Here is a 15,500-nt window from a genome sequence, read left to right as displayed (position 1 = left end):
CTAGCCTCTGTTCCTTGTGCACAGCCTGTGTGTCTTGCTTGGTCCCTTACGAGGTCTCTGAAGCAGACTGGGCCCGACCAGTGGCCCATTTTACAGATGGGAAAATTCATGAGGGCTCTATGGAGCTGCGGTAGCTGAAAGGAATGGCTGAGAAGTTACAGCCTGAGAACTCTGGCTCTGGGGCCAGTGGGGAGCTGGGAGGAGGGAAGAGGTCCTATCTCAGTGCCAGCCCTTTTCAGGATGTCGAAACCGCACCTGGCCGAGGGTTTGGTTGGAGCATCGGGGGTCAGCATTCCCATCGGGAACTCAAAGGAGAGTAAAGAAAGCCCTGGAAGCATATGGCCAAAGGATATCATTGCCCTGGAGCCTGGAGAAACTGCCTGGGATGTGGTCCTGAAGAAGATCAAGGAGCTCTCTGATTCGGTAGAGGAGGGAGACGGGAGAGGGGAAGTAAGGAAGGATGAGGCTGTCTCAGTGCCTGCTTTGGGGGGCAAGAAATAAGACTTTCTGTTTTCTGGTTTTATGTCAGTTTCCTAGGTCTTATTTCAAAGCTCTGCTCTGCTGGGTGTGATAGAATCATTCTGTCCCCTTCTAGCTCCCTCCCCATGCTACCACTTGGGGGTTTTACCCAGTGCCAAGCTGCCTGGTTGAGGGTTGGAGCTGTCTTTCCCCTTTCTTGATCTACAAAGATTGTTTCCCTCTTGTCCCCCTATTTTAAGAGTTAGAAGTTGTGGTTGTTCAGTTGCTAAGTCATGTCCAGTTCTTTGTGACCCATGGACAGTAGCACACTGGGCTTCCTTGTCCTTCACTGGCTCCCAGAGTTCGCTCAGATTCGTGTCCATTGAGCTGGTGATGCTGTCCAACCATCTCGCTCTCTGCCAGCCCCTTCTCCTTTTGCTTTCAATCTTTCCCAGCATCAGGGTCCTTTCCAGTGAGTTGGTTCTTCGCGTCAGGTAGCCAAAGAATTAGGGCTTCAGCATCAGTCCTTCCAATGAAATTCAGGGTTGATTTCCTTTAGGATTTAACTGCTTTAATCTCCTTGCGGTTCAAGGGACTCTCAAGAGTATTCTCCAGCACCACAAAAGTATCAGTTCTTCAGCTCTCAGCCTTCTTTATGGTCCAAATCTCCCATCCATACATGACTACTGGAAAAAAGAGTTAGAAGACCTAGCATCAAACTCTATCCTAGCCATGCGCATTCTCTGTGACCTTGAGCCAGTGACTTCTTTCTGAACCTTTTTCTCCCAAATCTGAAACGACAACAGCAATAGTACTTACTGCATAGTGTTGTTTGGAGGATCAGGTGAGATAACCCTCTACCCAGCCTTCTGTTTCTCTTTCACTGTCCCGGCAGGACTGCCGAGACGCTTTCATGGTGGCTGACCTGGGCGTGCTGGCCAGCCGCCACCAGGTCTTCCGCCAGGCCCTGCCGCGGGTCTCACCCTTCTACGCGGTTAAGTGCAACAGCAGCCCCTGGTTGCTGCGTGTCCTGGCCGCCCTGGGCACCAGCTTCGACTGTGCCAGCCAGGTGAGCCTGGGCCAGCTGACTCATTCACAAGCCCAACACTTCCTGGGGAAAAAAGGTGGGTTGCCGGGGGTCCTGGAGTGGAGACTGCAGCTCCTCAACAGGGGCTGACTCTCCTAGTCCTCAACTGTTTGGGAAAGGATAAATGAGTGCCCTATGGGGGATCAGTCTCCCATTGGTCCCTGTGACTAAGGCAGACAGCTTAAGTGAATGAGGGGAAGCACAAGCTTGAAGACACAGATGCTGTTCCTGTCCTATCACAGCCTGATCATTTGGAAGATTCTAGGAACCTAAAGGGCACAGTCATGTTCAGCACACTGCACAAAAGGGGTTCAGTTAAGGGCAGTCCCTTTGGCTCATGCCCAGGGTTCCCATCCCCAAAGAATAAAGGGGCATCAGGGCAGCTCCCCACTCTGGCTCTCACCCATGCCAGGGCGAGCTGGAGCAGGTGCTGGCCCTGGGCGTGGCTCCCTCACGCATCGTCTATGCCAACCCCTGCAAGCCTGTCTCCCACATCCGCTTTGCTGCCCTCCACGGGGTGAAGCTCCTGGTGTTCGACAGCGAGGAGGAGCTAATCAAGGTGGCCCAGCATCATCCTGGGGCCAGGTGAGACCAGCAGGGAGTGGGTGCAAACAAGTAGAGACAGGTGGAAAAAGGGACCTTAAAGCTGGGACCCCGCCTGTTGGAACTGGCTGCAGGAATCAGATGCAGGAAGACTCATGTGGTGACTGGCACAGGCCAAAGCAGCAAAGCACAAGAATTTGGGCCGGTGGCCTGATGCCTTCGCTGGTGCCCATTGATGCCAAATAAACAATGCCTGTGTCCGCATAGACACTGGGCAGAGCCTAGCACTAGGTGGTCCGGTGTTAGCTGACCTTGTGGAAAAGATACTCGTATTGGAGTCAGGGAGGCCAGGGATCACATTTCAGATTCATTTGTCACATGCTGTGTGATCTTAGGAAAGTTATTTAACATCTCTGATCCTGTAATGTGGAGGCCTATGGAAGGTGTATTTATAATTTTATCCTTTTCCTGCTTTTTCTTGCCTGGACAGAAGCCTGTAGGTAGTGAGTGTGTTCACTCTTTGGGTCTCCATGGCTGGACAATCCAGACGAGCTAGGCAGAAGTGGGTGGGAAGCTGGAGGGAGGTAGGATGGGGGTCCTTGGGGCTCATGTGCCTAAGAAATTCTGATACCCTTTGCACCCCTCTCCCAGGCTGGTCCTCCGGCTATGGACCCAGGACAGTGGCAGCCTCTTTCCCCTGAGCTCTAAGTTTGGGGCCAGGCTGGAGGTGTGTGAACATCTGCTCAAGTCTGCCAGGGACCTGGGGTTGGCTGTGGTTGGAACCAGGTGAGTGCACCGGCTTTCCCGGCCTGGAAAGCAGGAGCCAGGAGTCTTGGTTTTCACTGTCCATTGTTGTTGTAATTCAGTCGCTAAGTTGTGTCTGCCTCTTTTGTGACCCCATGGACTGCAGCACACCAGGCTTCCCTGTCCATCCCTATCTCCTGGAGTTTGCTCAAATTCACGTCCATTGAGCCAGTTGTCATCCAACTGTCTCATCAGGTCACCCCCTTCTCCTGCCTTCAATCCTTCCCAGCATCAGGGTCTTTTCTAAGGAGTCAGCTCTTCACATCCGGTGGCCAAAGTATTGGAGTTTCAGCTTCAGCATCAGTCCTTCCAATGAAAATTCAGGGTTTATTTTCTTTAGGATTGACTGGTTTGATATCCTTGCAGTCCAAGGGACTCTTAAGAGTCTTCTCAAGCACCGCAATTTGAAAGCATCAATTCTTCAGCTTTCTTTATGGTCCAACTCTCACATCCACACATGACTACTGGAAAAACCATAGCTTTGACTAGTCATACAGACCTTTGTCGGCAAACTGATGTCTCTGCTTTTTAATACACTGTCTAGATTTGTCATAGCTTTTCTTCCAAGGAGCAAGCGCCTTTTAATTTCAAGACTGCAGTCACCATTCAAAGTGATTTTGGAGTCCAAGAAAATAATATCTGTCACTGCTTCCACTTTTCCCCCTTCTATTTGCCATGAAGTGATGGGACTGGATACCATGATCTTAGTTTTCTGAACGTCGAGTTTTAAGCCAGCTTTTTCACTCTCCCTTTTCACCCTCATCAAGAGGCTCTTTAGTTCCTCTTCACTTACTGCCAATAAATGGTATCATCTACATATCTGAGGTTGTTGATATTTCTTCTGGCAATCTTGATTTCAGCTTGTGATACATCCAGTCCAACATTTCAAATGATGTTTTCTGCATATAAGTTAAATAAGCAGGGTGACAATATACAACCTTCTCATACTCCTTTCCCAATTTTGAACCAGTCAATTTTTCCATGTCTTGTTCTAACTGTTGCTTCTTAACCTGCGTACAGGTTTCTCAGGAGGCAGGTAAGGTGGTCTGGTATTCCCATCTCTTGAAGAATTTTCCACAGTTTGTTGTGATCCACACTGTCAAAGGCTTTAACAGAGTCAATGAAGCAGATGTAGATGCTTTCCTTGAATTCCCTTGCTTTCTCTATGATCCAACGGATGTCGACAATCTGATCTCTAATTCCTGTGCCTTTTCTAAACCCAGCTTGTACATCTGGGAGTTCTTGGCTCACATACTGCTGAAGCCTACCTTGAAGGATTTTGAGCATGGCCTTGCTAGCATGTGAAATGAGTACAATTGTGTGGTAGCTCAAACATTCTTTGGCACTGCCCTTCTTTGGGATTGAAATGAAAACAGACCTTTTGCAGTCCTGTGGCCACTGCTGAATTTTCCAAATTTACTGGCATACTGAGTAAAGAACTTTAATAGCATCATCTTTTATGATTTGAAATAGCTCAGCTGGAATTCCATCAACTCCACTAGCTGTGTTCATAGTAATGCTTCTTAAGGCCCACTTAACTTCACCCTCCAGGATGTCTGGCTCTGGATAAGTGACCACACTATCGTGGCTATCTGGGGCACTAAGACATTTTTGGTATAGTTCTTCTGTGTGTTCTTGCCACCTCTTAATCTGTTCTGCTTCTGTTAGGTCCTAACTATTTCTGTCCTTTATCATGCCCATCCTTGTACGAAATGTTCCCTTGATGTCTCCAATTTTCTTGAAGAGATTTCTAGTCTTTCCCATTCTGTTGTTTTCCTCTGTTTCTTTGCATTGTTTGCTTAGGAAGGCTTTCTTTTCTTTCCTTGCTACACTCTGGAACTCTGCATTCAGTTGGGTACATCTTTCCTTTTCTGCTTTGCTTTTCACTTCTTTTTTTATCTCAGCTATTTGCAAGGCCTCCTCAGACAGTCACTTTGCCTTTTTGTATTTCTTTTTCTTATTTTCTAAGACGAGGCAGTCTTCTTACTGTCTCCTGTATGATGTCACAAACCTCTGTCCACAGTTCTTCAGGCACTCTGTCTATCTAATCCCTTGAATCTACTTGTCACTGCTACTGTATAACCATCAGGGATTTGATTTAGGTCATATCTGAATGGCCTAGTGGTTTTCCCTACTTTCTTCAATTTAAGCCTGAATTTTGCTATAAGCTCAGATCTGAGCCATAGCCAGGTCCAGGCCTTGCTTTTGCTAAACATATAGAGATTCTCCATTTTCAGCTGCAGAGAATGTAATCAATCTGATTTCAGTATTGACTATCTGGTGATGTCCATGTGTAGCATCATCTCATGTTGTTGGAAGAAGAGTGTTTGCTATGATCAGTGTGTTCTCTTGACAAAATTTCCACTGTCTACCTCCAGCCTTTGGCTTCCTGGCTACGCTCCGGTCAGTCGAAGCCCTTCTGGGCCTCACGATGCTTCTCTCTTCTCAGCGAAGAAGCTGGATGTTATCTGGGATTAGGGTGGGGCAAAGGGGGCAAAGGTCTTGGGTGCAAAATTTAAGGGGATGTTAAAAAAGTTAGTACTCTAGCTAAAGAATATTTTAGCGACTGAACTGAACTGAATACAATATTTGAAAAAATGAAAAATAATGCAAAAAAATCATGATGAGAAAAATATTAAAACTTTAACTAAAGACAAGATTGGCATTTCTCATTTTTCCTTTTGCTTCAGGGTTCAACTACTGTTACCACTTTTGTATATATAAAGCACCTTTTTATTTTTAATGTTTATTTAATCTGGCTTTGTTGGGCCTTAGTTGTGTCACGTGGGGTCTTTGGTTTCAGAGCACGGGCTCTCTAGCTGTGGCCTGTGGACTTGGTAGCTGCAGCACACGGGCCTCGTTGCTCCCTGGCACGTGGAATCTTAGTTCCCCATCAGGGGTTGAACCTGGGTCCCCTGTATTGCAAGGTGGATTCTTAACCCCCGGACCACCAGGGAAGTCCCTACTGTTACTAATCTTGTCTTTATTTATATTTTAGTATTTTCGTCATTGTAAATGTTTCTAAATCAGTTTTGCTCTTTACAACGATTACATTAAATGTTCTTTATCTTGATAATTTAGTATTGTGGCACCCCCTTGAACTTTTGCTCTGGCCTCACCCAACCTGGCCCTCCTCACAGGCATGGGGATTCGGGTTCTGAGCACATGCCTTCCAAGGGGGAGAAGAAGGGAGGCCCCTGCAATGAGGCACTTGGAAGGGGCTGCTAAGAGAGGTGACCACCACACAGACTCGAGTGCTCCAACTCAAGGAAGACCGTGCTTCGGTGTTTCTGCCCATGTCTCTCTTCCTACTGACCTTTGCTTTTTCACGGGTGTTTCTCTACATGTCACTTGATGTGTGTTCAGCTTCCATGTGGGCTCAAGATGCCAGACACCCCATAACTTCATGAAGGCCATCGCTGACTGCCGGCGCGTGTTTGAGATGGGCAGCAGGATTGGGCATGACATGAGCCTCCTGGACATCGGAGGGGGCTTCCCCGGAGAGGAAGGCTCCGACCCTGAGTTCGAGGAGGTGACGGGGAGGATGAGAGGGAGCCTGGTGCTCCAGCTTGGGTTCAGGAGACTGAGTGTGTTTGTTTGCGTATGAGGAGGTCATGGAACTGTTAGTTGCATGCGTGTGTGTAACTGAGGTTTGTCTTTGTTGAGAGGTCTTTGTCTGACTACGCTTGCACGGCCAGTGTACATATATGAGCCCTTGTGTATCTGGCTCCGTGTCTTTCTTTAGAGGTGTTAGTTGCTATCCCCCCTTAAGCTACAGTCAGGTAGAAGTTTGTTATCCTTGAGACCTGGGAAACATTTTGTCTTTGCTGACTGTGTTTAAGTGGTCCCAAATTCAGACATCTCAGGGTGCTATGTGACGTTGGACAAGCTACTTCCCCACCATGGGCCACAGCATCGACCTGTTTCCTCCCTAGTAAAATGGAGATAACGACTCCCCACACAGCTGTCAAGGGAATGAAGGGATAGTGTGCAGGTAAAGCCCCCTCAGATGGACTGGCCATGTTAAAGTCTGGGTCTATCCCTGCAGGTGGCAGGAGTGATCAACGCCGCCCTGGCCCAGGACTTCCCCGAGGGGAGTGGCATCGAGATCATCGCAGAGCCCGGACGCTTCTATGCAACATCTGTCTGCACGACCGCTATCAACATCATTGCCAAGAAGGCTGTGCTAGAGCCCGGTGGGTGGGCAGGCTGCTGTCCAGGCATTCCCGGGCCCCGGAGCGGAGGATGGGTAGGGGGTCTGGGCTCCAGCCCCGAATGCCTAATTAGCAGTAAACAAGCTTTGAATTGGATATGAGAATGAACCTGTTAGTATCACTATTTTATTGTTCTCAGACTGGGAGGTGAGAAGCAAGATGAAAGGTCTTCATTTTTCCTAAGTAGCCAATGGGTTTATACGGCATTTATGGAGGTAAAGTCACAGAATATAGCCCATGAGGTTCAAGGACAAAATCGTGCTGCTGTGCACCTTAAATTCATCCAGCAAGCATTATCTAACAGGTGCAGGTTCCGGTGCCAAAAATATAGTGAGTAAATGCAAACTCTTACAATACATATAAGAAGGCACCATTGTCGTCATGTCCTGAAGGTTAAGGGTGACATCTGTAGGGTAATGGTAAACCTTTGACAGTCGAGGTCAACCACCGTAGGAGCTCTTTTAGACTGTTATTTTTGCAGCTTTTGGTTTTCACACAAAGTGAGCTAACCAGAAACTCCATTTCACGATAAGATGAGAACATGAATAGATCTTCCCCACTGGCTTAGTGCTTTTATTCTTTGCTGCTTTATGATAACTGACATATAAATGTTTATAAGCTGCTTTAATCTCCTCCCTTATCCTTTTGACAAATGATTGGCCCACAGGTTTGTAATCCCAAGAAACTTGTGTCAGCTGATTGCATTTCTTCACAAAACATCTGATTAAAGGATATTGTGATAGGAAGCCTATGATTTCAAGTCATCATTTAACAAAACTCTAAGTATTCAGGGCTTATTTTTAAAATTTGCATCTTTACTATGGTAGGGGTAATTTTTGTATGTGTGTTGCTTTTTTTCTTGGCCACCCCACGGGGCATGTGGTATCTCAGCTCCCCGACCAGGGATTGAACCCATGCTGCCTTCAGCGGAAGCACAGTATTAATCTGGAGCACCAGGGAAGTCCTTAGGGACTCATTATTTTTATTCCCATAATAACAAGTGTTGCCAATTATTAAATATCTATCATGTGTGAAATATGCATTTTCTCTCCTTTCTGCTCAACAGTTTGTGAGTAGAATTTGGGGTGAAGTAATTTGGGTTCATTCCCATTTTACAGGCAGAGATAGTGAGGCTTAGAGAGAGGAAGGAACTTGTCCGACGCATCACAGCTAGTCAGAGATACAACTGGACCTGGTCTGCCTGACGCACACTTTTGCACTTGGATTTGCACCACATGCCAAGCAGACCTGAGCTCTTGACATTAGCAGTGTCTTGACTACCTCTCATGACTAAGTAGTTTAGGGACAACTGGGGCTGTGGCTTCAGTGATGGCAACTAAGACAGAGGGGAGAGGATGGTAGGAAGTACATCGGGGTCAGTGGGAGGGCAGAAAATCAGTATTCAGAAGGATCTGGGCATCTAAATGCCCAAATATTATGAAATGCTTCAAATGCTAACAGAAATCAGCGAAAATCCTGAGTTTAGATTCCAGAAAGCAATATTCTAAGAACAGATGAAGAGTGGTTGTGAAGACACTGCCTTGGTAGTAGGTCCTGTCCAAAGGGTCTGGGGGTCATAGATGACCACTACTTCAATATGCATCAGAAGTATGATGGTGCTGGAGAGAAAGCTATCACATGCTTACATTGGCAACATCAATAGAGGCAGAGTGTTTAGATGGAGGGAAGTGACAATTGTGCTGCACCCCATACTTGTCAGAGTAGGGCAATGTTTTTAAATGTACTTTGTTGTTGTCCAGTTGCTAAGGTGTGTCTGATTTTGCGATGGCTGCGCACCAGGCTATCCTGTCCTTCGCTATCTCCGAGAGCTTGCTCAAACTTATGTCCATTGAGTTGATGATGCTATCCAACTATCTGATTCCCTGTCGCTGCCTTTTCTCATTCTGCCCTCAGTTTTTCTCAGCATCAGGGTCTTTTCCAAGGAGTTGGCTCTTCCCATCGGGTGGCCAAAGTATTGCAGCTTCAGTTTCAGCTTCAGTCCTTCCAGTGAATATTCAGAGTTGATTGCCTTTAGGATTGACTGGTTTGATCTCCTTGCTGTCCAAGGGATTCTCAAGAGTCTTCTCCAGCACTGCAGCTGGAAAGCATCAATTCTTTGGTGGTCAGCCAGCCTTCTTTATGGTCCCACTCTCATGTCCACACATGACTACTGGAAAAACCACAACTTTGACTATATGGTTCTTGGTTGGCAAAGAGATGTCTCTTCTTTTTAATACACTGTCTAGGTTTGTCATAGCTTTTCTTCCAAGGAGCAAGCGTCTTTTAATTTCATGGCTACAGTCACCAACCTCAGTGATTTTGGAGCCCCAAGAAAAGAATGTCTGTCACTGTTTCCACTTTTTCCCCATCTATTTGCTATGAAGAGATGGGACCATCTTCGTTTTTTGAATATTGAGCTTTATTTTTTTAATTGAAGGATAATTGCGTTATAGAATTGTATTTGTTTCTGCCAAACATCAACACAAATCAGCCATGTTGTGTTAGTTGCTCAGTTGTGCTCGACTCTTTACAGCCCCATGGACTGTAGCCCACCAGGCTCCTCTGTCCATGGGATTTTTCAAGCAAGGATACTGGAGTGGGTTGCCATTTCCTTCTCCAGGGGATCTTCCCAACCCAAGGATTGAACCCTGGTCTCTTGCACTATAGGCAGATTCTTTACTGATTGAGCTACCAAAGAAGCCAGTAATAAAGTATGTGTCCCCTCTCTCTTGAACCTGCCTATCACCTCCCTCCCCAGAATGTTGAGTTCCAAGACAGCTTTTTCATTTTCCTCTCTCACCCTCATCAAGAGGCTCTTTAGTTCCTCTTCACTTTCTGCCATTAGAGTGGTATCATCTATATATCTGAGGTTGTTGATATTTCTCCTAGTAATGTTGATTCCAGCTTGACCTTCATCTAGCCCAGCATTTCACATGATGTACTCTGCATATAAGTTAAATAAGCAGGGTGATAATACCTGGGATGTGTTTTAATCAGTTTGTGTAGGACCCGGAAGTAACTGCCATAAAGCTTCCTCTGGAGAACCCAGAGGCGAGGCAGGCCACTCAGGGCCACAAGGGGAAGGACAGGATGGATCAGGAAGCAGAAGGACACGGGGGAACACTGGTCAGAGCCTCTGTAGTGATTTTTGAGGAACAGAATGGGTGAATCAGGGTGAGTTGGACTGGCAGGTTTGGGACTGGCTAGTTTGAATAATTTCAGTGGGTTGTGGGGGGTAAGCGCTGCCCTAGGAAGATTAGGCCAGAGGTAGTGCTTCAGGTTCTGTGAGTTCCATCCAGGAGGTGGTTTGCAGTATGGACACTGGATTGGTTGGCTTGCACAGGCAAGGCATACTTGCAAGGCAGTTATTTGCTGTCTCTAGAAATTAACCAGCCCAGGGAGGAGCAGTCTCGCTGGGTCAGCAAGGCCCCGGATGCTGGAGCATCGAGAATATAGAGGAAAAGAAAAAAGAATATAGAAAATAAGAAAATGTAGTTTAGACAGGTACCCCTTTGAGGAAGGAAACTGATAAATTAGCACATCACTAAGGACCAAGCATGATGGAATCAAGTCATGAAAAGACCGTTTGCTCCCAGTTTGACTCATGCAGCAGGTGATCAGGGCACCTGGTCTAAGGGGAGGGCAGAGAACATGAGGCCTGTGATCTGGGGGCAAATCCCAGCCCTGCCACAGTCCCCTACATGACTGCTGACAAGACTGTTTTCTCAACCGTAAAGCAGGGCTCAGTGAACCCGCTCAGAGGGTAGTTAGGATTAAATAGTTGAATACATGTAGGGAACTGAGAATAATGCCTGAGTTATATGGCATGTTAGATTGTTCTCTTGTTTATTTATTGGCTGTGCTGGGTCTTCGTTGCTGCATGCAGGCTGTCTCTAGTTTGGGCACGTGGGGGCTGTTCCCTAGTTGTGGTGCACCGGCTTCTCATCGCGGGGACCTCTCTAGCTCTACAGCTTGGGCTGTAGGCACAGGGCTTCTGTTGCTGCGGCTCGCAGGCCCTAGCGCGGGCTCAGTAGTCGTGGCACACAGGCTTAGTTGCTCCACGGCACATAGGTTCTTCCCAGACCAGGGAACCTGTATTCCCTGAATCGGCAGGTGGATTCTTAACCACTGGACCACTAAGGAGGTCTAGTTAGATTATTCTTATTTGGGAGAGGAAGATGAAGAGGAGAAGAGGGGAACACTGAAAGGTGGAGGGCAGAGGCGGAGGGGCAATGCGGGTACAGAGGACAGGCCCCAACTGTCTATGGGCTCAGAGAAGACTCCTGGAGCAGGAAACAGGTATCCAGTGCTGGGCAGAGGGTCAGGGCTCCCCCACAGGTGCTGGGCTCGGGTGTTGAGGGTCAGCCCTGGTTGAGCACAGCTCAGTGCTGCCCTCTGCCCGCCCTCAGGAGGCCGCCGGAAGCTGCTGTACTATCTCAATGATGGCCACTATGGCACATTCCGCATCTTTTCCAGGGAGTCTGAACCCAGGATGCCCATTGTGGTGAAGGTAAGGAGAAGGTTTCATGGCTCTGGCACCTCCTAGAACTCACCTGGTCCAGCCCCGCCTTGGGCAGGATTCCCTGCTACCAGTGGGAGAGGCGAAGGGGCTCAGATTACTGGTGGCTTAGTGGGTTGTCACGCCCTCTGAGTGTGCCAGGATGTGCAAGTGTGTCTGTGCGTATTGGCATGTGCACTTCTGTGTGGGCCTGGCGATTCACACCTATGCGGGAAGATGGGTGTCTAGGTCCATCGGTCTGTGGAGGGGTGTATGCTTCTCTTTGGCTATCTGTCTTTCTGTCTGTTTGTTGTTCTGGAGTCCCTGAATCTTGGAGATGCAGGAGACTTAGGAAGTAGAGATTCTCAAACTTTGCTTCACACCAGAATCAACTGGGAAATTTTAATACTTCTCTGCCTGGTCCAGGCCCCACACCACTGATATCGGAATTTCTCATGGGTTGGGACCCTGGCATGATCCTCTATGAAAACTCCTCAAGCACTTTCAGTGAAGCTAGGTTTGAGGCCCAGTATTTTGAGTGATTATTAAATAAAATCTTCCCACTTTATAGATGGGAAAGCTGAGGTCCCATCTGTGTCTGCACTTGTGAATTGGCAGGGCTGGAGTCAGTCTCTAGAGCATAAGCTCCGTGAGGGCGGGTTAAGAGCAATGCCTGGCACACAGGGACCATTCAGGAATTGGTCAGTGTTGGTGGATGATAGAGTCCTTTCTGCTGGTGCCCTGGGGCATGCGCTGCTTGATGAGGAGTGGGTAGGGGTGTGTGTGTGCGGGGGGTCTTCTCTGATTCCCCACCCCCGTGTCCCTGCAGGAGCTCAGCCCCAAGCTGCCGCTCTTCCCCTGCACCCTCTTTGGCCCCACGTGTGATGCCTTTGACAAGCTCTTCTTGAAGGAGGTGCAGCTGCCGGAGCTGGATGTGGGCGACTGGCTGGTCTTCCCGTTCATGGGCGCCTACACGTCTGTCATGAGCTCCACCTTCAATGGCTTCTCTCCCACCTCCATCTGCTATGCCGTGGGACCTGAGCTCAGGTGTCTTGGGGAGGAGAAAAGGGGGTGGGCAGTGAGCGGCTCTCACCAAGATCTGAACTTGTTAAGGGGAGTTGGTGGCTGACCCTGGGATCCCAGGCCCTGGATACCCTAGTCCCCCCACTGGCCCCAGCAAAGCCCAAGATGTCTGATTGACCTTTGACACTAGCCTCTGCCTATGGGATTGACCCTGTTAAGCCCAAGTTAGCCCACCTGGGCATCTCTGAAAGTCCTGACAGGTAGATGCCATTGTGGGCAGAATCAGGCAGCCCTGTGGCCCCAGCTGACCCTCAGTTCCACGGCCAAGGTCCCCCCAACTATCGGGCCCCACTCTTCTCTGACCATTTGCAGCTGCTCCCCAGTTCCCTCCTCAGGTATCCCTTCCCCATCAACTCCAGGCTCCCTCACAGCTCCTGACCCAGGATCTCCTCTGGGTCCAACCTGGGGTTTGCCTCCTGAGGTAGTGGAAGGGGCTCTGGAACGCCCCTTTACTGGCGCATTCCTTCCACAGGAGCCTGCTGGAGACCACACCGTAGGCCAGACGTGGTCAGAATGGAAAGGCTTCGTCACCTCGGTGCGCTCGTGAGGGATGCTTGGGGGCAGGAATTGGTGGGGAGGAGTAGCGTGAAGGAAACAGAGGTTAGGGCAGGGGCCCCCAACCCCAGGGGTCCCCAACCCCGGGCCATGGACCAGTACCAGTCCGTGGCCTGTTAGGACCCTGGCTGCAGAACAGGAGGTGAGAGGGGGGCGAGTGAGAGAAACTTTATATTTACAGCCAGTTCCCATCGCTCACGTTACTGCCTCAGCCCCGCCTCCTGTCAGAGCAGTGGCGGGGTTAGAGTCTCATAGGAGCGCGAACCCTGTGCGCCGATCATGAACCGCGCATGCGCTCTCCTTTTACGATTCTAACGGCCTGACGTTCCGAGATGGAGCTGACTGAGGTGGTGATGCGGTCAATGGAATGTGGTTGAATCATCTGAAACCATTCCCCCACTCCCAGTCCGTGGAAGAATCGTCTCCCAGGAAACCAGTCCTTAGTGCCACAAATGTTAGGGGACTGCCGGGTTAGGGTGCCTCTGAAATGAGGCAACATCTAAGGTTCAAAACTGTCCTCTGTGGAGAAGGAAATGGCAACCCACTCCAGTACTGTTGCCTGTAAAATCACATGGACAGAGAAGCCTGGTGGGCTTCAGTTCATGGGGTCTCAAAAGAGCCTGATATGACTTAGCGACTAAACAGCAACAATCACGAACTAGGTTTAACACTATTTTCTCTACTCCTCTGCCAATGACAGAACAAATGAAGATGAAACATGATTGCCCAGAACCCTAAAGCGCTCTGCTCCTGGTTTTCTAAAATCCAAAAACAAACACACTTTCTGAGTAATTAAAACAAAACAAAACTAAACAAAACTGTCCTTTGTCTACAGAGGGCCTGAAGCCTCAGTTAGCTCTTCCTGGCAGCCTACCCTGCCCCCTCTTGACCCTGGAGTGAGGCAGTGTAAGGAAACTGCGCTATTACAAGAGAGCCCCCTGGAGGTCATGCCCTGGAATATGCAACAACGTGCTTTCACCAGAACCTTGAGATGCTTTTGTCCTTCCTTTCAATCTGTTAGTGATCCCTGCCCGTTGTTCCAGAAACATATATATGAACCACAGGCACCTGATCTAGCGGAGAGAGCTCTGGCATTGTAGTCAGACAAGCCTGGAGGGGGTCCAGGCTCCACCACATCCTGGCAGTGTGGTCAGAGCTTCAGTTTTCTCATCTGTGAAGTGAGGGTGCTCTTAGTATTCCCCTTGCAGGATTGTTGAGAGGATTAAGTGAGATAATGCAAATTCTCATTCAAGGTCAGTTCACGTCCACTTGTTTCTGGCTGGGCCTGATCCTGAGTCTGATCACTCTTGCCCCCACGGTCTGGGTATCCTCAGCGAATATGTACAGCATCTAGCCACATAGCTAATGGACCATGTGGGTGCCTCAGACCTGGCTTTGGCCTTAAGAAACACCCAGGTTTGGAGCTTGACTGGACCAGGTGTGAATACAGCCAACTCAGAAACAGAGCAATTGCTACTGCATGTTCCCCGGGAAGGCTAAAACTTGAAAAACAGCATTTGAGGAGTTCTGAGCTCAAAAAAAGAATGCATCCTGCTGGGAAGGAAGATGATAGAGTCACTTCAGAATGACTGGTCACATTCCTGCAGGAAGGAAAGGGAGAGAAGACCCCAGAAGTCAAAGTCACTCATGTCCTGTGTCCTTTTGCAGCTTCGCCTGATAAAACAAGACAGTCTCTGATCTCCAGCTTCTGCAGAGGGTCCTCCCCCTCTGCCAGAATCAGCCTTATCAATCTTGCTGCATCCTCCACAGCTCATGCACCCTTGGGCTACAGATATTTCTTCTGCAGACATCTCAGGAGGAGGGAATGAATCTGCGGATGTCACCCAAGGAAGGTATCAGGTTCAGACAGCCTTTGGATAATGTGTCTCCTCCCAGAGACTGAAAATTCTGAATGGAAACATCTACCCTTACCTCCCCAGTGGTGTCTGGAAGTACAAATGTGAGTGGGCTTTAGGGAAAAAATAAAGTTTTATTCAGATGCAAGAGATTTTGATGTGTTCTGTGTTTTGCCCTTCGGGCATTTTACTGTATGATTGTGGATATCCATCCATCTATCCATCCACCCATCCATCCATCTATCCAGCCACCCATCCATTCATTCATCTATCCATCCACCCATCCATCCACCCACCCATCTATCCTTCCATCCACCCATCCATCCATCCACCCATCCATTCATTCATCTATCCATCCACCCATCCATCCACCCATCCATTCATTCATCTATCCATCCACC

At 48.6% G+C, this 15,500-nt stretch overlaps 1 protein-coding gene across 1 annotated transcript; it reads left to right on the top strand.

Moving 5' to 3' along the window:
* The first annotated feature begins 240 nt into the window (after positions 1-240).
* LOC128061340 (antizyme inhibitor 2-like) lies at positions 241-13,185 on the top strand. Its single transcript, XM_052653618.1, has 9 exons — positions 241-423; positions 1,355-1,528; positions 1,959-2,131; positions 2,741-2,875; positions 6,260-6,425; positions 6,942-7,089; positions 11,517-11,617; positions 12,435-12,652; positions 13,161-13,185. Exons 1-9 carry the CDS (start codon positions 241-243, stop codon positions 13,183-13,185), a joined length of 1,323 nt encoding a protein of 440 aa, XP_052509578.1.
* The last annotated feature ends 2,315 nt before the right edge of the window (positions 13,186-15,500 follow it).

Source organism: Budorcas taxicolor, chromosome 2 (genome assembly GCF_023091745.1).
Source record: "Budorcas taxicolor isolate Tak-1 chromosome 2, Takin1.1, whole genome shotgun sequence".
NCBI classification, from domain to species: domain Eukaryota; kingdom Metazoa; phylum Chordata; class Mammalia; order Artiodactyla; family Bovidae; genus Budorcas; species Budorcas taxicolor.
This window is presented reverse-complemented; position numbering and strand designations above follow the sequence as displayed.

Excerpts from the sequence above, each read along its gene's own strand:
- LOC128061340 (XM_052653618.1), top strand. The coding sequence starts at position 241 with ATGTCGAAACCGCACCTGGCCGAGGGTTTGGTTGGAGCATCGGGGGTC. Across the intron at positions 2,132-2,740 it reads CAGCATCATCCTGGGGCCAG|GCTGGTCCTCCGGCTATGGA; the intron begins GTGAGACCAGCA and ends CCCCTCTCCCAG. Across the intron at positions 11,618-12,434 it reads GGATGCCCATTGTGGTGAAG|GAGCTCAGCCCCAAGCTGCC; the intron begins GTAAGGAGAAGG and ends GTGTCCCTGCAG.